The following is a 22,161-nucleotide window of genomic DNA, read 5'->3' as shown; positions in this document are numbered from 1 at the left end:
TTTATCTTATCGAGGTAAAAAAGGTTAAAACATGGTCTGATTAATATACCTACCTACAGGTACTTACCTTATAGAGGGAAAATCCAACGCTGGCTTCGTTCATCGTCAATAGGTACCATCTACTAAAAAAAAAACGGCCAAGTGCGAGTAGGATTCGCGCACGAAGGGTTGCGTACCATGCAAAAAACGGCAAATAATCACGTTTGTTATACGGGAGCCCCACTTAAATATTTATTATATTCTGTATTTAGTATTTTTTGTTATAGCGGCAACAGAGATACATCATCTGTGAAACTTTCAACTGCCTAGCTATCACGGTTCATGAGATACAGCCTGGTGACAGACGGACAGCGGAGTCTTACCCCGTTTTTACCCTTTGGGTACGGAACCATCAACACATCTGCATCACGCTTATTCAAAATATGCACATAACCCCAAGTGTAAATTTATACCTATACAAAATGGCACTTAACGCAAACGCGTACATCACGCTATTTGAATGAAATTTACACTAGGGGTAGGTACAGTAGTCGTTTTCATTGATGATTTTGGTTTCCTTGATTTTATGAGTTGGTTATGATTGAGATATGCGTTGGCAAGTTTTTGTTACCCCGGCTTCGACTTCGGCTTTTCGATTCGACAACGATTTGTCATACACACGGTAGATAAAACTGCGCAAATCGGACTGCACAGTTTAATCGCTACGATTTATACCTAGTTAACGTGTGTAGCCGGCATTAGGCGAGGGAAACATTACACACGAGTTGCGTGAATGTTTACCAAGTTGAATGGCCTTAGGTTCTTTACCAAGTTGTTTTTCCCCTAGAGGGGATTTTTCCCCCAAGGTTCCGAATCGATATTATTATTAACCGCTAAATAGGTACTTACTTACACAGAAAACACCTATAACTTGGGAACAAATAATTCTCTTTCCAGATATCCAATAACAATCATGGCGTCAAAATGTTTCCTCACGGCAAATCGGGCTCTGATTGCCAAGAAAATCCCCTTCAGCACGAGGAGACTCAGCGGAACCCCGTGGACGAAGGAAGGCATCATAAAGTCTCCCTTGAAACCGATAGAAGTCCCGAATTGCACCGTGCATGAATATATTTGGCAGAATTTGGAGAGATGGTCGGATCGGACGATGGCGGTGAGTATATCGAGCATCGACTAGTGATCCAAAAGACTCGAGCCCTGTGAGCCTTTTTTAGGGCTCGCCTCATCTCTTGACGCCTAAAAGGCTCAAAGCCTTTTTATTTCATTAGTAAAAGAGGCTTTTAGCCTTTTAGGCGTCGTGAAATGAGGCGAGCCCTAAAAAAGAGCTAACAGGGTTTGAGTCTTTTGGATCACTAGCATCGACTAATTATTACTATAGGATAGGGAAATACCAAACAATGAAATTGTCGCAATCACAACCTGTATTTACCACTCAACCAAAACGTTTTTTTGTTGTTGGATGTTGTTTTGACAACAAACCATAGAAGCGGAGCGTGAAACTCGCGACCTAAACGCGTAAGGCCAAGCGCGCACCACGACTTTTTGTCGCGCGATAATTTAGTCGCAGAAATGTAACGTATTATGTGTTTATATGGCAGTGCGCGCATATGCGACAAAAAAATCGCAGCGATTTTAAAATTGGATTTGTCACATTTTTCCGCGACTACTCGCGACGCGATTGTCGCAAAGTGAATTGCAGCATACGGAGTTGTATGGCCCCGCGCGCACTGCGATAATAAAATCGCACCCCGGACCTCAGTCGGCATTTCGCTCTCCAAGCGTCAACATATCGGAACCTGCTTCTCCAATGGAGTTACGCTAGATGTTGACCGTTTAATTATAGAAATAGAAGGAGATCACCTTTGTGGTATGAATACTCAGTCATACAGCGATTCAATATTGTTTCAGGACAAGCGAATGGTACGACATCCTTGTCGAGAATGAACAAATCGTCGACTTTTTCATCGCAGTGCGCGCAGCGAATTTTCTGCGATATATTACAGCGCGATTCTAAAATCGTGTCGCAAAAATTAAAATCGTGGTTCGTGCTTGGGCTAAGAGCCGAATTTTACGGCGCTTACACGTTTAGGTCGCGACTGTCGCGAGTCACGCTCAGCTTTTTTGGTTTGTTATCAAAACAACATCAAGTCATGGCGCAACTGGTTCTCTGCGCCGGTTCTATATACGTTAGTAATAATAGTTCAATGGTGGTAATAAAGATTTCCTAATTTAGACGTATAACGTTACTATTTCCAGATATGCGGTTCAACCGGTAGAGGCTACACATACTCACAAGGCTACCAATTGTCCTCGGCGTTCGCGGCCAACCTGCGGAACAAGCTCGGTGTCCGCGACGGCGACGCCGTGGCCGTGATGCTACCCAACGTGCCCGACTACCCCCTTGTTGCCTTGGGTATATTGGGCGCGGGAGCTGTCATTACTAGTATCAACCCTATTTATACGGCCCGTAAGTTTAATTTTGTTTGGTCCAGTTCAGTACCGTACTGTCTAGTGATAGCCCGATTTATACGGCCTGTGAGTTCATTCTCGTTTGCAAAGTTCCATGTAATTATGAATTTATATGAAGCCGAACGTGCCTAACTATCCCATTAGAACATGCTTCTGTAAGAAAGTGACCCCATCACCTATCCGATATAATTAAGGTAGGGTGAAGCCATATATTCGGAGCGTGCCTTGCTCGGTCTCCGCCCTCATGATGTATTTGTCTTGATTATTTACTGGTGTGGCACACCATCTGAAAGTTTCCAAAACTTCTCATATTTTTATACGGGCATCGAAATATTCCGTTTCTAAAATATCCTATGAAATATTCTTGAAATTTTCGAGAACTTTATAAATACGCTCTCAAATATGAATGCAGTGGTTATATTTCATCTTAATTTTTCTCTTGGACTCACTGGATTGAGTTCTCATTAGATTACAGTGGTTTGTGAAGATACCATGAGACCTACTTCTCTTTTCAGACGAAGTCCAACGTCAACTGTTACTCTCCGACGCCAAAATCATCGTCACGCTCCCAGAAACTGTAGAAATCGTAAAAAACGCCCTAAAAATGGCCAAACTAAAGCTACCAATCATTGTAGTTAAAACCTATGAACCCATACCAGAAGGCACAATACTCTTCAACGAACTAAGCGAAGCAAACGTAGACTTGTCATGTTTGAAAGAAGTAAGGAGGAGCGCTACAGATGTGTGTTTTCTACCATATTCTAGTGGTACTACGGGAGTGCCTAAGGGAGTGGAATTGACCAATGAGAATCTAGTGGCTAATATGGAACAGATCAATGATCCTGTGATAAGGACGCATAATGATACTACAGGTAATTGTAACCAATATTAGTGGTCTAAATTTTTTTGCAACAATTAGGATCGGTACATACGGACTGCAATTTGTATTGAAACTGTGCAGCCGGGTTGCAGTCCGCCTGTACGGCATCGGCATACTCTTTTGATTACCTAACGTTGTAGCCCAAGTTGTCTGGAAGCGATCGCTTTGTAGTGATAAGACCGCCTGTTGTCTGCTTTTATGTTTAATCAATTTATATTTTATCTTTTTTATCTTTCAATGAGGATAGTAGATATTCTATCGATCTACATTATCTATTAGGCTTTACACTTTGTACCTACCTACGAGTAGCGTAGCGTTCCTATAGGGTTCGTCTAAGCTAGGATGCGTAGCAAGGGATGTGTTTGTTAAGAACCAATAGACCCTTCATTTGTTTTCCTCGCTCAGCGCGCAGTGATTCTATTGGTTAAACACGTCCCTCGCTACACATCCTCGCACATCTCTGGTGGAAACGCAGCCGGGCTAGCACAGTGATTGGCGCGACAGTATCTCGCAGCGAGATAGACTACCCGTCCCTCTTTTGTTAACTTAGTAAAAGACCGGTAGTTTATCTCGGCCTACAGCCAGGCGTGGCTCACTCTGCGATTTCGTCGCTTTGCAACAGGTAGGTACAAGTACATCCGTTCCACACCAATTTTGGTGGCTAGCCAGTCTAGCCACAAGCCGCGCGAGGCGCTGTCGCCACCTAGCGGCCATATCTGTCCTATCGTAACAGACGCGTTTTGTTAGAGAGTAAGTCTTCTGTAAGTACCTAGTTTTATTTATCCTGCGCTACAGCCTAAAATGTTTCTCTCCGTGTTCCAGCATCTCACCAAGACTCCGTCATGGCGGTGCTGCCCTTCTTCCACATCTACGGAGCCGAGGTCATCATGTTCCACAAGTTGTCCCAGGGCGTCAGGCTGGTGACCGTCACCAAGTTCCATCCTGAAGTGTTCCTCGACGCCCTGGGGACGCATAAGGCGAATCTTTTATTCGCGGCTCCTCCTATAAGTAGGTACAGTTGCAAAAGTGCATACCCGTTTCAGGAATGAATTCCATACATGTATAGTGTGGTGCTAGTGCTCGACATGCTAATGCCCAGTAGATGACAACCTGCTGTCACCTCTATTGACAATGAGTTAAGTTTCAAGATGACATGTACTGGGTCAAGCACCAGTACCAGGCGTGGCTCACTCCGCGTTTTCGTCGCTTTGCTACAGGTAGCTAAAAGTACATCCGTTCTACCCCAATTTTGGGGTTTGCCATAAGCCGCGCGTGGCGCTGTCGCCACCTAGCGGCCATATCTGTGCTGATCGTGACAGACGCGTTTTGTTAGAGAGTGAGTCTTCTGTACCTATACCTAGTACTATTATACCTAATCTGTCTGTCATTCAACGGGCTGTCCCGTACAAACCCATTGTATTTCCTGTGTTGCGACTTTTTTTTGGCATTTATATAATTGGCGATTATTTTTCTTTGCATATTTTTGCTCATCATAGTAAAGGAAACCCTTATAGCACAAATCTTCCGAATATTCGCGTTGGTGCGGGACAATTCAATTTCATGGAATGCTCTTATAGCAGCTACAGCTGCATGAGTTTCAATTTTCATCCATTCTCAACGGTATCATTTTCCAGTACTGATGATGGCGTCGCACCCAGCCAGCTCCTCGAAGAAGCTGCAACACCTGGAGGTCATCATCAACGGCGCGGCACCCTTGGCCGCCGCCGACGCCGATAGGTTCATCCAAAAAGCTGAGGTAGGGTGGACCTTGTATGATGGCTCCGTACCGCCTAAAAAATGGGCCTTCCGGGGCCTCGTTCTCTATGGAAAGCACCACGTGATCACCGATAAGCCGCCATGTACAATTACGTGTCTGACGCTTCTGCCCGGACCTGCCCCGGTCTAGCCTGAGTCATTCATAATACTATTCCACAATGTGTGAAATCAGTATGACTGTGACAGATAAAGATATTTATCTTTATATCTTATCTTGACCTAGTCTACCACCGGACATCTGGCATTAAGATGCCAGGATGCCGGTGGACCTATTCAATCTTGCATTATAGGATACTAAATGTATGTAGTTATATTATACTAAAGCAAAAGCGGACAAAAGTGACAAACAACAAAACAAAAAACATTTAAAAAACCGTAAGAAAGAAAAGTGAACTACAAAAAAATAACCTAACTTTACGAGAAACAAAAGAACCGTTATTTTAACAGACAACCCTCCTTGCCAACGAATACGCAAATTTTTGATCTAAGCGCCATCTACAATCTATCACTTGGACTACAACAAGACCTCGCACAGCTGACAACGATCCAAGCTCGAAGCTAACGTCAATACTATCTCGCGATCTTAGTAGTACAAAGAAAACATGACAGAGGGAAGCACTAGCGCCAAAAACGACGACATGGGAGAGCTGCATAAGTTACTTATGGAAATAAAAAAGGATATGAATCAAAAATTTACAAAATTAAATGAACAAGTTTCGCAAATTAACCAAATGGAAGTCAAAATAACCGCATCTATAACAGGCCACATGGATCAAAAATTCGAACAACTGAACGACGATCTAGGAAACCTACGATTAAAAATAGAAAACCAAGAAAAAAGACTTTACATGATAGAAAAAAACAGTGTACAGCGAAACCTTATATTCTACGGAGTCGAAGAAAACGAAAAATCGTACTTTCAGTTACAGGACAAAATACTAGACATAATAAATAAGACGATAACAGTACATATACAGGATTCCGAACTTCAATCCGTAAGGAGAATGGGCAGGAAAAGTTCGCACTGCAGACCAATATCTGTAGTATTCACAACACTTGGTAAAAAAATAAAAGTACTTCAAAATAAAAATAAACTAAATGGAACAAAAATCTATTTGAAAGAAGAATTCCCGCCTAATATATTAAAAATCAGAGAAGAACTTAAACAACAACAACAAAAAGAGACAGAGAAAGGAAATATAGCCTACATACGCTACGACAGGCTTATAGTAAAACAAAACAAAAACGAAACAACTAATAATAAGAGACTTCTATCCCCCCAGACCCCACCAAACGTATTTAATCAGGAAACCAGTATAAGTAGAGAAAAACAAACAACACAAACTCACAAAAAATATAAAACTTCACAAAACTCCATGATGTCCTACGTAGTACGAAATGAAGAGTCATGAAGATTAGAGGCCCCCTCCAACCCTATAACTACAACGTCATCACAAGTATATATCAATCAAAACAACAACCCGGTCCCAATACGGCTGGTCACCGCGGGATCATCAGACCACAACCCTCCAGCTTTAAAAAGAAATACAAAACAAGAGAACTGTTTATTAATTTGCACCTACAACACAAGAACATTAGCATCAACAGAAAAAATGTTAGAATTTAAAAATGCTATTGAAACAATTAATTACGATATAATTGGACTATCAGAAATTCGAAGGCAAGGCTACAGTATAGAAGAAGATGAAACACATATATTTTGCTATTACGGCGAAACACAGGGCCACCTAGGAGTCGGCTTTCTATTACGGAAAAAGTACAAAACAAACATAATAAGTTTTGTGGGACTCTCTGAGAGAGTCGCTGTATTAAATTTACAATTTGAACACGAAACAATGTCTATTATACAAGTACACGCGCCCACTAGTGCCTCTCCTGATGAAGACATTGAAACCTTTTACCATACTATCGAGAAAGCGCAATTGATTTCGGAGAAAAAACTATTTATTATTGGAGATTTTAATGCGATTATTGGTACACCGAAAAAAGAAGAGAACTTCATCACAGGAAACTACGGGTCAGGAATAAGAAACAAGAGAGGACACAGACTAATACAGTTCGCCACAGAAAACAAACTTACGATAGTTAACACCTTATTCCATAAAAACTTAAAACATCGATGGACATGGATATCGCCGGACAAAAATACTAAAAATGAGATAGATTATATATTAACTACTCATTCGAAAACTATTAGAAACTTTGAAGTCTTGACACCGAAATTCCCGTCGGACCACCGTCTTCTACGCGCTACAGTGATGGTATCAAAACAAAAATTTATTCGAAGAAAATTTCAAAAACCCCTGCCACATGTTTTTAAAAACGAAGAAGAAAGTATTCGGTACAAAAAGAGATTACAAGAAAACATAGAAGAAATAATAAACAGTACTATGGAAGAGACAACCCAAGAATTATATGAAAAAATAACAAAATGTATATTATCGAGCGTAACAAGCTCTACAACTAAAAACAGTAAAGAAAAGTCGTCCATAATATCAATTGAGACTAAACAGTTAATAAAACGCAGACATGACTTGCAAAATAAAAAACCACTTACGAAAGAAGACAAAACAACACTGAAAAGGCTATATAAAAAAGTAAACAAAAACATTAAACAAGAATATAATCAACATAGAATATTAACACTAGAAAAACACCTATCAACATCGGGAAGCATGAAGAGAGCATACAAAGAGCTTAATAAAAGCAAAAATTGGATATCGAAATTAAAGTCCAACTCTACCGATACAGAAAATAGACAAGACATACAGGAAATTGCAACTCAATTCTATAAAAATCTATACAAGAAAAGACAATCAACCCTTATGGAAAATAAACCGGATACTCCTGAAAACAACGAAATAGAAACACACCATAGTCCAATCAAAAGCTTCGATGAAAAGGAAATACTTCAGCTAATAAATAAACTGAAAACAAGGAAAAGTCCTGGACCAGACGGTATAACAAATGATTTATTAAAGGCTAGCTGTCCATTCATACTCACACCCTTATCTATGATTTTTAATAAGATACTACATACAAAAAAAGTACCACAGGAATGGACTGAATCAAACATAACTATTATCTACAAAAAAGGAGACCCTACTGAAATTTCTAATTATCGCCCAATAAGCTTAATGTCCAGTCTTTATAAACTTTTTTCAGCAGGAGTACAGTCAAGAATAACACCACAAGTAGAGGCCTATCTTGGTGTAGAGCAGGCAGGTTTCAGAAAAGGTTTCAGTACAATCGACCACCTGCAGGTAGTAGAGCAACTCATAGAAAAATACTCAGAATTCAGGAGACCACTCTACCTTGGCTTTATTGATTATCAAAAAGCTTTTGACTCTATCGACCACGAAGCAATATGGAACTCTATGACTGCAGCAAAAGTCCACCCTACATACATAGAAATTATTAAAAACATCTATGAAAATTGCAAAAGTAGAGTCAAGCTTGAAAATACCGGTCCTGAAATAAAAATAGAGAGAGGAGTACGGCAGGGGGACCCGCTCTCTCCGACTCTATTTATAATCGTCCTACAGTTGCCTCCAGAAACTCGCGAACTAAATTGACAGGTCAATGTGCACAAATGATACCACAGTTTGGCCAGTGTTGTTCATATCGATATTTTCAAAAAAGTTTGAATTAGAGAATGTCGGTATTTTCAAAATTGTGCAATTTTATAGTACCTAATAGAGACAAGGATATTGAATAAACATATTGTAATTAAATAAATATTTTATTATATTTATTTTGTTTTATTTGTTAGGAAAACTTACAGCTAGAGTAACAATTAAGTTGTAGGTGATAACATAGAAAAGGCCGGCCCAGACGGGGAAATATTTCGTATAATGTGATTAATTTCTCATTTAATTCGAATGGTGTGGACGCAAAAATTAAATCGCCTCGGTATCCCTATGGCTTCGATTGTGAAGACCAGTTTCTAAACTGGACGTTTAAGTTGACAATTAGGTCAAGATTTATAGATGGTCAAGCAAATCTTGTCAGTAGACAAAGGCGCGACATTCAAATTTACTTTGAGACGATATCCCTTCGCGCCTTCATTATTCAAATTTGCCGCCTTTTTCTACTAACAAGATCTGCTTGACCAAGTATAAATAATTATAGATCAATCTCATCTACCGGCCACATGTATAAAATTAAATCACCAATTTTAGATTTATGGCGACAACCGAGCTCTTGAAATAAATAACGGCAAGTTGTTGCACACTAACATGACACTGAAATTTGTCAGTTTCTCATCCGCACCTCCTGTGGCCTATTTTATAAAGCTACAAGTTACAATTTACAAGCGGAAGTCTCTTTCTAACCCTATGTGTTAGAACGAGACTTCCGCTTGTAAATTGTAACTAGTAGCTTTATAAAATAGGCCACTGATTTGATTGGTAACGACACAATCTTACAATCGAATTAACCACTTTTCTCGTCACATTCATATTAATCGAAATCGTTTGTGACCCCTTTATAATTATGACATGGGTAGGTAGTAAGTGCAATATTTTACTTATCGATATCATTTTATCGACCTATACCCGTGACTATTTTTTCTTTGCTATTCCTGGTATCATTTTATTTGTCAAACTCATGTCAATTTAGTTCGCGAGTTTATGGAGGCGACCTTAGAACAATTGACTAAAAGCTTAAATTGGAATAACAGAGGCATAAGAATGTCACTACAGGAACTTACACATCTCTGCTTCGCTGACGACATCGTGCTAGTTGCCGAAACAGCTAGAAATTTGCAGTACATGATCTCATCACTAAGTACAGCTAGCAAACAAATTGGCCTGGAACTTAATGTACAAAAAACAAAATTGATGACAAACTTCAAGGAAACACCCGTTATCATAGAAAACTCAGAAATTGAATACGTAAAAAGCTTCGTGTACTTAGGTAAACAAATATCTTTTAACGCATCAAACAACTTAGAAGAGATAGATCGAAGAATCAAGAAAACTTGGAATATGTTTTGGAGTAAGAAAGAAGTCCTAAAAAGCAGTCTCCCACTAAAATTGAAAAAGGTAGTAATAGACTCTTGCCTACTCCCAACTATGACATACGGCAGTCAAACATGGAAATACACCGAAGAAGCCAAAAACAAAATTAGAAGCTGCCAAAGGGCTATCGAACGGAATATTCTGAAAATAAAACTAAAGGATAAGATAAGACATAGTGATATTCGAGCAAAGACAAAAATAATAGATGCGTTAGAATACAGTTTAAAATCCAAATGGAAATGGGCCGGCCATGTAGCTAGAATGCACACCAAAAGATGGACTAAAGTGGCCACGCTGTGGAAAGGACCAGACGGCAAAAGAAGACACGGCAAACCAAGCGCCAGGTGGTCAGATGAACTTCGTGACATAGATAAGGACTGGCCCAATACTGCACAAGACAGAAAAAGATGGCAAGAACTGGAGGAGGCCTTTACCCGTGAGGGGTCCTAACCAAATTATATAAATAAAAAAAAAAAAAAAATGTATATATATATAAGTTTAAGTGTACAAAATATATTAAAAAAAAAAATAGATTTTAATTAATTAATTTTTTGGTTATGGAATAAATGGGCTTTTTTATTTTTTATTTTATTTATAGCCGGTCGTTGTGGAGATCCTTAAGGGAGACCTTCGTCCGGCAGTGAACGGGTTTCAGTTGATACGATAGTTAAAGTTTGGTACCTAACACGAATTGCTGAAGCAGTGTTAGGATGACTCACGTTACACCGGGTCGCGACCGGGCCGGAGCTTCCGGAGCTTCGTTTTCTAAAGAAGCATCACGTGATCTCGGTCATCTGTCATAAAAAAGTAAGCTCCGGAAGCTCCGGCCCCGACACGGCCCGGTCTAAAGTGAGTCATCCTTTACTCCAGTTCTCAACCTTCTTTGCGTTGTGCCCTCTTTGGTGACCTTAAGCCTTAAACCTCCAGCCCCCCTTTTTTTTGATACTGGAAAATAAACCAAGAATAATACAAATACATCTCTAAGTACCTATTTTAACACGATATAATATTGCTGGTATATTTCGGAATTATATTAACAATAAAGTATGTTTTCAGAGGAAAATGGACTTCAGGCAAGGCTACGGCCTCACAGAGACATCGCCCGTGGTCACAATGACCCCTAGAGGCCTCGACAACTACTCGTGTGTTGGCCTCCCCATGCCCAACACGGACCTTAAGATCGTGGACCAGAACCTAAAGAATATGGGACCTAATGAGGTTAGTCTGGCAAATATGAAGTTATTTTTAAGGTTACGATCCCGAAAAATCATCGAATAATACATTAATCCGTCACTGTTTGTCCGTGATCTTCCATTTGACTGTCAGCTAAATGTTACTATCCTTATCTTACAAAATATATACCTAAACATAACCAGTCTACAAAAACATTTATAAACGAGACGGTACCAGCCATTTTCATCAGTGGTAGCGGCTTATTCATAGGAGAATATAAGTTTTAATAGAAAATGGCAAAAATGTAAATATGTATAGTCAGCAAAGTATACAAACATGTATGCAGGGGTGCTAAGCTAATGGTTTTGCTGACTGTACATACTAAACAATGTTCACAGAAAGGCGAGCTCCTGGTCCGAGGGCCTCAAGTCATGAAAGGATACAAGGACAACGAGAAAGCGAACAAGGAGGCCTTCACAGATGATGGCTGGTTCAGAACAGGAGACCTGGCAGTTGCTGACGACCAGGGGATAGTGACCATAGCTGACAGACTTAAGGAGCTTATCAAGGTTAGTATCCATTTCTAGTTAGAGCACAGATCAACTAATAAGATAAGTATAGTATAGAATACTGTGTACCTTTAGTACGGGTGTTAAACATAAACTTAAAAGTGCTATTTTGGCGACAAAATTAACGGCGTGACTCCGTAATATCGTCTGCACTTGTTTCGAATTCGGCAGGTTGCCCCGGAACCTCGGAAACACACTTCAGCCAGAAGTCTGATGGTCAATGGTCGCGGCTCGCGGACCACAAAGTGCACGTAGTGGTAGCGGCGTGATCGAAGCTGGAACACCTTCAGCGTGTAACCGATCTAATAATATAATGTGCAAAACTTCTCATATTAGCCTATATAGCCAACGCAGTAGTAACGTTTATATCTACAAGTATTTATCCGGTGATTTTACATACATACTCGGGGCCTGTGTCATAATTTATTATACCATAAATATACCACTGATCTGATCTAATAACTTTTTTTATCAGGTCAAAGGCTTCCAAGTACCCCCAGCAGAGCTCGAAGCAGTCCTACGCGACCACCCATCCGTCGCCGACGCAGCCGTCATAGGCATACCTCACAAAGCCCACGGAGAAGTACCCAAGGCGTTTATCGTCCTGAAAAAAGGACACGAGGCCCAGCCGGGAGATATAAGCGGATTTGTAAAGGAGAGGGTGGCCGAGTATAAAAGGATTAGTGACGTGCAGTTTGTGGACAGTTTGCCGAAAAGTGGCACGGGAAAGATATTAAGGAGGGAACTCAAGGAAAAATACACGTGATTTAGAAGTGGTACAAAATGATTTTTAAAATATTTTAACCCTTAAGGGCCTTCGTCAACTTGTGCGAGTATACGGAACGGGAGGGCGGGTTAACGAAAAATAGTATAAGCAACGCTACCTGGGCTATAACCGCGAAAATCGAAGTTCGCAAATTGCGCGCCTTTTTCTCTGTCACTCTAATTACGCCTTCATTGGAGTAAAAGAGAAAGATCCCCGCAATTTGCGAATTTCGGTTTTGGCGGTAGCCCCTCTGGCGCGGATGTGTGCGACGGATTTTATCTACAATGGCACCCGCGTGCGTGCATTCGTTCAAGTCGTCAAAGGGAATGGCCTAAGCTTGTACAAAATTGTAAGTACCTAGTGCATAATTGTTTTCCATCGTATTTTCTCGGAAACGTTCGTATTTGTCATGCTACTTCAATCAACCTAAGTACTTTTTGTACAGAGACTGACTGAAATAGCAAGACACGTTCGTACGTTTCCGTGACAATACGACGGAAAATAATTACGCACTACATCTGTATGTATAGTGACTATATACTATAGTCTGTCAGGCCAAGCGCGCACCACGACTTTTTGTCGCGCGATAATTTAGTCGCAGAAATGTAACGTATGTGTTATATATGGCAGTGCGCGCATATGCGACAAATAAATCGCAGCGATTTTAAAATTGTGATTTGTCACATTTTTCCGCGACTGCTCGCGACGCGATTGTCGCAAAGTGAATTGCAGCATACGGAGCTGTATGGCCCCGCGCGCACTGCAATTATAAAATCGCACCCCGGGCCTCAGTCGGCATTTGGCTTTCCAAGCGTCAACATATCGGAACCTGCTTCTCCAATGGAACCACAAGATGAGACGCTAGATGTTGACCGTTTAATTATGGAAATAGGAGATCACCTAAGAAGACACGTTTCACGACAAGCGACTGGTACGAAATTCATGTTGAGAATGAACAAATAGACGACTTTTTCATCGCAGTGCGCGCAGTGGATTTTCTGCGATATATTACAGCGCGATTCTAAAATCGTGTCGCAAAAATTTAAATCGTGGTGCGCGCTTGGCCTCAGTGACAAAAAAGAGTAGAAATTATTAAGTGGCAATACTATAGTGTCGTCCCTTTCAAATCAATACATATAAGAAAACGGACGACACTACCGTATTATACTACTTATTAATTCCTACTCTTTCTTGTCAGACTATATGCTGAGAGCAGATTTAAGCAAAAGCAAAGTAAGTAATCAAAAATGATTATCACTTGTATCGTAAATAGTAAATAAGAGAAAATGCATTATTTAAAGGGGCCCACTGACTAACAGTCCGCCGGACGGTATCGGCCTGTCAGTTGTTCGGTACTGTCAAAATTTTGTTCTAACTAACAGGCCGACACCGTCCGGCGGATTGTTAATCAGTGGGCCCCTTTAGGTTAAGTGACGCTTCCAACTGTATATCAACTATTATTTAGGTTTTATTAATAATAAGTTTATTTTTAACATTTTGTTTAACTAAACCTATGTTAATAATATCTCGTTAAGTAAGTAAATCAGTTACCTACCTAATATTTAACTTGGTACAGTGGAACTCAAGAGTTAAGTATTACAAGAAATGTAATGTACCAAAGTACCTAATAACCATAGGTATTTTAAGCGAGATTAGTTTATTTAGTTTTAACTAAAAATACATGCTTTTGGCTAAAATTTCATTTTTGGCACAAGCTTTTATCGCAGACTGTACTTTTCTTTCAACAGGGAACTAATACTCTTCAAGAAAATTCTATCAAACCCAAACACATTTAGGCCCACTTGCACCATCCCACTAACCCAAGGTTAAGCGGTCAAACCGTTAAACTAGTGTCAAATTGTAGGTACTGGTAACCATGGCAACTCCAGATTTAACTGGTTAACCCCGGTTGAGTGGAATGGTGCAAGTGGGCCTTAGGTTGCGTTGTTTTAACACAGAGTTCCTATGGTCATCTCCTGCGCCCATCATCATATCAGCTCGACGGTAAGTACCATAATAGTGCATTCCTTAATAGTGTCCCTCACACTTGTGCGTGAATCACGGCGCGAAACCGCGAACGCGAGTGTGCAGGGGGCTTAAGCCAAATTGTAATTATGAAAATGGAATTTTCAGCTAAGTATTAGGAATTAAAGTAGGTTGCAATCACAGACAAAACATCCACCAGACTGAGCATAGTCGCGCTAGCCCCTCTGCCAAGCATACGGTAATTTTACTCCATGTTTGAGTCGAAAGTGTCTTTGTGTGACGTCCGTGTTTTTGAACGGACCAATCACGGCACGGGACTTCGCTCACCTCGTCCCGCGCACTTTTGGCATCATGTTGCATGAAATAATTGCTCTAAACTCGGTCTAGAGGATTCCTAGTCTATGGTTGCAATATAAGCTTTTTAGCGATAAGACAGCCCGTTGTTTACCTCTGCTAGTATTTCTGTATTCTTTTGTATTGTTTTCTTTTATTGAGGTGTGCAATAAAGAATATTTGTATTGTTAGCAAATTTTCTTTTGAGATAGCCAAATAATGGCTTAGTAGGGCAGAATATTGCATTGTCACGCGACTTACATATGTAGGGTCAGGTGGGATCAGAGGAACTATGGGGGAAGGTGGACACTTGTAGGGAAAATAAACAGTTACTTAGAGATACTTAAAGATATTTAAACCTAAATTAAATGATAATACATACTATAAAAAAAGTTAATTCATAAATTAAATTAAAAACATTTACGTAGGAGGACCATTTTCATATAGTTTTTTTACCCCGAGAAAAATAAAGTACATATGTTTCCCTTACCCCACATGACCTTTCATCGGAAAATTCGGAAACCTGGGTCAAATTGTGAGTGCCTTGGCCGCTCCAATATATCAGATGGCGATGGCGGCTTTACCTCGTATGGTTTCTCGGTAACACAGCTTATAAATATCGCAAAATCGGAAATTTCTCCGAAATAAATATTTTATTAAAGGGACACCGTGTATATAGGTACGTATGGGATTAACGTAGACAACATTTAGGTATGATTTTTCGCAAAATTTGTCGGAAATAAATATTATATCAAGGGACACCTTGTATATGGGATTAGGGTCAAACAGAAAACTGTGTTACGTCTTTCCTGTAGACATACACAAGAGTTAAGGACTATAAAGGTTAATTTTCTTATTTAACCCTTATCCACGTGAAAAGGTCCTCCTTTTATTTAGACTCTAAATAAATTCTCTAAATTTTAGAGAACTATGATAAAATGATTACTTACATGCCCACAAGAGAAAAATGTACAGTTCGCGCGAACACACTAGTTTTCTCTCCTGTGGTAGTTAACAGCTTGTGGGCATGTAAGTAATGATTTTATCATAGTTCTGTAAACAAAAGGAGGACCTTTTCACGTGGATAAGGCTTAAATAAGAAAATTAACCTTTATAGCCCTTACCTCTTAATCCTTTTCTCTCCTTTTGACGACCGGTCTGGCCTAGTGGGTAGTGACCCTGCCTATGAAGCCGAAGGTCCCGGGTTCGAATCCTGGTAAGGGCATTTATTTGTATTATGATACAGATATTTGTTCCTGAGTCATGGTTGTTTTCTATGTATTTTAAGTATTTATATATTATATATATCGTTGTCTGAGTACCCACAACACAAGCCTTTTTGAGCTTACCGTGGGGCTTAGTCAATTTGTATAAAAATGTCCTATAATATTTAATTTATTTTTAATTTATTTAACTCTTGTGTATGTCTACAGGAAAGACGTAACACAGTTTTCTGTTTGACCCATTAACGTAGAGAATACTCAAATATGAGCTTTATTTATAGATAGCGTAGGGTAGACTGAGGCGAATTGTATCACCGTGCGAACCGGAAAGCAATAAAAAATCTGTTGATATTTAAAATATTGCTGCCTATACCACGCGAATTACCGTATATAAAATAGAATCTGGTATATTATAACAATAATCATTTAACGTGGCATAACTTCGTAAAAACTAGTGCCCACGCCAATTTTTGGGATTAAGTTGCCTATTAGCGGACGGCAGGTTCCCTTAGCGAGCCGTGTATAAATAGCCATGCTAGCAAGCTGATGATAAAGCTGTAACCGGGGCTATTGTAACCACAATATTTTTTTTTATAGTCCCACGTACGGTACTTACATAAACCGCCAAAATCATAACTCTGCCTATTTGCTTTTCCTAGTCGAGTGAACTCATTTTTCTGCTAATTCGTGTATACATCTGTTTTTATTGATATTTTATTCACATACGGATTCGCATTGGCGTCCGATATTAACTTTTTAATTAGTAGGTAGGCGTGATAATCTATGGTCGCGTATTTTTTTAGGGTTCCGTACCCAAAGGGTATAAAAGGGACCCTATTACTAAGACTTCGCTGTCCGTCCGTCCGTCCGTCCGTCCGTCCGTCCGTCCGTCCGTCCGTCCGTCCGTCTGTCACCAGGCTGTATCTCATGAACCGTGATAGCTAGACAGTTGAAATTTTCACAGATGATGTATTTCTGTTGCCGCTATAACAACAAATACTAAAAACAGAATAAAATAAAGATTTAAATGGGGCAACAGCAAACGTGATTTCTGACCAAAGTTAAGCAACGTCGGGAGTGGTCAGTACTTGGATGGGTGACCGTTTTTTTTTGCTTTTTTTTGTTTTTTTTTTGCATTATGGTACGGAACCCTTCGTGCGCGAATCCGACTCGCACTTGCCCGGTTTTAATTAGTAGGTAGGCGTGATAATCTATGGTCGCGTATTTTTTTAAACCTGTTCTGTTGCCGCGCCGGCGGTAGCTAGCCCGCCGTAGTCGGCACTGTTGCGCCTCACAAAGATTATGCATCGAAAGAAAGTTCTATCGTAAAACCAATACTCCAAAGTTTTGACTGCCTCCTTGACTAGTCGGTAGTGACCCTGCCTACGAAGCAGGAGGTCTCGGGTTCGAATCCAGGTAACTATTTATTTGTAGGTTTATCACAAATATTTTTTCCTGAATTATGGATATTTTTTATGTATGTAAGTAATTATTTATATACATCGTCGTCTAGTAGCCATAAAACTGAGCTTACTGTCGGGTGCGACTAGGGGTCAATCTGTGTAAAATTGTCCTATAATATTTATTTATGTATTTAAAAGCTCTTGACTGTGGTCCAAATTTTACTTGAATATCTTCTTTCATAAGAACCGTTGGTAAGACCACAGGTAAGACTATGATTTGAATGTCGTATATAGGTATCCATGACGTGACTACTACTTAATATTTTCAATAACTGTACCGCATGGGGTTATTTGGAATGTTTGGGGTTATTGTGAACTACGGGATAATTTTAGCAGTTAGGTAACTATCTTCAATAATTCAATAAAGGTAATAGTCCCTAATCTAGTAACTGAAAAGAATTACCCAGTCTGTCCTTTTTAATGTTAGACGTATCGAGAACGCTTGGAAAAGCGAGGTCTATGTACCTAAACATGGACTCATTGAAGAGTGACTTTTTAGTCTTTTTACCTTACCCACCACAGTTAACAAAGGGTGTCGCAAGAGAGGAGCAAAAGGGAAAACAAAAGGAGATCAACTTATACATACTACAATCTATATTTACCCCTTCATTCGTCCTCTAAGCTTATGGTGATTAATTAAATTAATTGTAATTTAATTGAAATTGACCTAATTAATTAATAACCCTTTTGACATGTATGGTTTGTAATTCTATGAATACGAAATAGGTTCTGCTGTGCTCTTTCAGTGTGCATGCTATGTGTGTAATATACGTGCGCAATAAACGCTTTTGAAAACTGAAATAAATGTCATTATACTAAGAAAAAGTAACCAAGGCCTCCAGTGCCCCCGGCTGGAATCGAACCAGCGTCCTCTGCTATCGCGGCAGATGCCGCAGCTAGCCGCAGCAGGTCTCCTTTAAAACATGGTGGACTTAGGTAGCATAGGCCGCCTAGGAAAAACGCAGGGTTCTTTAATATAGGTACATAATATATGGCTCATAAAATAGTGCAGTCTAAAATCCGTTTAAACTGTCTGTGTCAGCATTATTCTATGCCCGCACGGCGCCGTGCGCTCCGATAGCGGACCAACCACGACCGCTCGCTCGGTTCGCCATTTTTCTCCAGCCAGTCCTGTTATAACCGTCGCACGGGTTGCCCGTACTCGCTATGGCAGCACACGACAAAGCGATCGTGCTCATTTTCAATCCATCCGAACCCGTTTAAAACAAAAAAACACCCCAACTAACCCGCCAACAGTGATCAGTGACTTTAATACAGATTTCAGTGAGGTTTAAAAGTGTTGGAGCAGTTTAAAAGTTGTGTTGCAATTTTAGTCCGCCTAAAACTTGGGTCGTGATACAAAAGAGCTCTTGGTTTTCGATTGTAAATGTTGAACGGAGGTTTGTTTTGAATTATAAGTGGCACTTTCGATTTGGACTGGACATTTGAGTGGCGCAAAGCTGGCGGTAGTCCGTGGAAACTTGGCAGGTGAGTGATCTAATTTAATTTGAAAATGGAATACCTACGTTTCGAATTCGGAAAAGTTTAAGCGTTGAAACGGAGCGTGTAACTGGTAACGGTGAAATTCTAATAAGATGCTTCGCTGTGCGAGTTACTGATGGTGTTTTTAGGCTGTAAGCGGCTAAAGCGATTTCTATTTTGCTTGTTTTTTGTATTTACATGCTGTGTTAAAAGCTAAACCAATTTGGCCTTCGGCCCTATCTGCGGCGTTTTTGTGTATTTCAGGTTTTTGCTGTGCTTTATGCTGTCTAACATTTACAAAAAATATTTAGCAAAAAAAAACAATAGCTACCGACGGATACTCTTTAGTTTAGATTAGTAGGTGTAGGTGTGATATTCGAATGAACTATGGAACGTTGTGAGAAGGAACCTACCTATTTGAAATATTTAGGATTATACCGAAGCTACTCCCTTTATTTAAACTATATAATACGAAAAAATGCATTATAGACCTCCGTATGACACTTGTTTCAAGTATTACAAAATAATCCGATTAAGGCGTGTTAGTATCCATTTAGCCCCAGGGTCTCTAATAACCCCGTGCGACAAAAGTATTGACATTATAACTTATAACACATATGTTTGGTAGGTCGTTAGGGGGAACTGGGGACAATTGGTTCCTCGGGATACGTTATCATCTATTTCTATAGGCTCTAATATTATACATCCAACTATGTTATTTGTGATATTGTAAATTTTTTTGTGTTGTTAAAAATTGTTAATAATGTTTAGGTTTTTATAAATATGTAATATTTATTACGCGTTGGACTATATAGTCTGTAAGTGATATGTATTATTTTAAATAATAATAAATAAATAAATAAAAATAAATAAATAAATAAACATTTGATCTGATAATACCTACAGGTAAAACGCCAAGCGGTTTTAGACATAAGCCATACTACAGTCAAGTTCATAAACATGTACTTATGTATATTTATTCAACATAATCCACAGCCATATTGTGAAAAAAAAGTATACATATTTGTGAACTCGACTGTGCTGTGCCTAATAAACCTATTTACGGTCGGGTTCACAAACATCTTTAAAAGCTACCTTCCAAAAATATGTATATTTATAGGACCTTATTCTCAGCGTCTTAGAGACGTGTAGGAAAATATATTTATGGAACGTTGGGTTGTGAATATGTTTGTGAACTCGACTACGTACAAAGAGAATAGATAGTATAGAGGGGTCCTGTCATAGTAAATTATGTAGCCACTGTAAAATTACTGCCATCTATCGAAACACGACTAAAACTCAAAATAAAGACGTATAATATTATCAATAAAATGTGTATATATGGATCAATTATTTTATTATTTTTATATCATTTTATACCATGTTCATTCCCTAATATCTATGTGTTAAAATTGTTAAATATGAAAAGGTGTCGTTACGCCATCTAGCCGAGCATAGGCCAAAGGTGTGTGCGCCATCTACCCGAGAATGACTTTTTCTTGATTTCCGAGACACGTTTTTTTCTTAGACTTTATTCATCTTATACGAAGTTATATGTCTTTGCTACATATAAGCAATGCTTACCTCATAGCTTGGGAAATCTGTTCGAAGCGGTTCCCAAAAATTAATTAATTCTTATTTTTAAGTATAAGTGTGCCATAAACCGTTCTAGTATAAAATAACATAGACTGATATCTACTGGCGCTTAAGTCCTTTTTACCAATGTCGCATATTTTAAACGAATTGACAGAAAATTTCTCTATTTCTACTGGAACCTCCTCACAAAATTTAACGAAAATCGGTTGAGAAATGCGACTTGCAGAGGAGAACATCCGGACATATTTACAGTATCATTTTTGCCCAAGCTGAAACGGAGACCTTTGCTACCGCTCGGTCAATAGTACCCTATTGCTTAACTCTGTTTTTATATTTTATGTTCGTCGTTTTTTGTGTCGCGTTTTTATATTCAATCAAAAACAACATAGCGATTGGCTAATCTACCTTCAATCCAATCTGTCTGATTTTGTACTGAAATACCTAACAAGGATTTAGCAAACTGAGGAATATCGAGCTGTTATTTTAGCGTACTATAGGTAGTATCCTATACTAGGTACCTACCCAATCTATAGCCTGGCGAACCCATTGAACCAATAGCTAACGTATAGACCCAGATACTTTGTGCCATGAGTTATTATTGTTTTGACAACAAACCATACGGCGCAATTCGGGAAATGAATTAGAGATGCACTATAGTTCGTTATTTTTAGCATTAGAAAGAACTCCACAGAAGCAAGCGTGCAGTTTTTATCTTGGTCTTTAATTGTTAATAATTATTGAATTATCTAATGTAGCATGGTCAATACATATAATTTACTTCAAATTATTACCGCTAAAAGTGCCGGATTTGGAACCACAAGCTTACTTCTGCGAAGTTCTTTCTAATGCTAAAAAAAATGGACTATAGATATGAAATAGTAAAGATATGAGACGTTCCACGGCAAAAGGTACCTTATGGCAGCTGGCGCTTACGCTATTATTAACGCCGCTCCAATATTCAGCCGGGGAAATGGCACCTTTTACTATGGAACGTCACATATCTTTACTATTTTATATCTAGTGGATCTCTAATTCATTTCCCGAATCGCGCCGTTAGAAGCGGAGCGTGAATCTCGTGACCGCCTCTACTATCAGTTGGCAGAGTATTTTTCACTTACTTTCAGTGAATAAACGTGCCGTGAGTCACGTTTTACGTTTCTTTACGGTCTTATGTACCTAACTTCACTCCACTCCAAACGATGTTGTCCCTTTCTAAGTATACTATAAAACAGAGCAAGAGTTATATCGGAGTTTTATACAGCGCCTCTAGGATTCACCTATAGAACTAAATAACAAAATTGACACATTTACTCACGTCTACGTAATTTACTATCTATGCATCTCGCTCTCGCATATTAGTGCAAGTGAGATGCACAGAAAGTAATGTTACATATACTGATGGT

At 39.3% G+C, this 22,161-nt stretch overlaps 2 protein-coding genes across 2 annotated transcripts in view; both read left to right on the top strand.

The window, feature by feature from the left end:
- The first annotated feature begins 937 nt into the window (after positions 1-937).
- On the top strand, positions 938-13,970 carry LOC134678396 (uncharacterized). The gene is made up of 8 exons (XM_063536959.1): positions 938-1,153; positions 2,257-2,467; positions 2,985-3,341; positions 4,172-4,357; positions 4,984-5,105; positions 11,224-11,385; positions 11,739-11,909; positions 12,385-13,970. Exons 1-8 carry the CDS (start codon positions 953-955, stop codon positions 12,673-12,675), a joined length of 1,701 nt encoding a protein of 566 aa, XP_063393029.1. The 5' UTR covers positions 938-952; the 3' UTR covers positions 12,676-13,970.
- A 4,717-nt stretch (positions 13,971-18,687) lies between these two features.
- The window catches only part of LOC134678407 (uncharacterized), a 176,069-nt gene continuing 172,595 nt past the window's right edge, over positions 18,688-22,161 (top strand). The window contains exon 1 of the mRNA XM_063536978.1: positions 18,688-19,168. The gene's annotated coding sequence lies outside the window, so the exon portion shown is untranslated. The remainder of the gene's footprint in view (positions 19,169-22,161) is intronic.

This window comes from Cydia fagiglandana, chromosome Z, assembly GCF_963556715.1.
Source record: "Cydia fagiglandana chromosome Z, ilCydFagi1.1, whole genome shotgun sequence".
In the NCBI taxonomy this organism is placed as follows: Eukaryota; Metazoa; Arthropoda; class Insecta; order Lepidoptera; family Tortricidae; genus Cydia; species Cydia fagiglandana.
The sequence above is the reverse complement of the archived record's forward strand: the minus strand, read 5'-3'. Positions and strand labels throughout refer to the sequence as shown.

Coding starts and splice junctions, on each gene's coding strand:
- LOC134678396 (XM_063536959.1), top strand. CDS start 953: ATGGCGTCAAAATGTTTCCTCACGGCAAATCGGGCTCTGATTGCCAAG. Junction 1,154..2,256: donor GGTCGGATCGGACGATGGCG/GTGAGTATATCG, acceptor TACTATTTCCAG/ATATGCGGTTCAACCGGTAG. Junction 2,468..2,984: donor CAACCCTATTTATACGGCCC/GTAAGTTTAATT, acceptor TTCTCTTTTCAG/ACGAAGTCCAACGTCAACTG.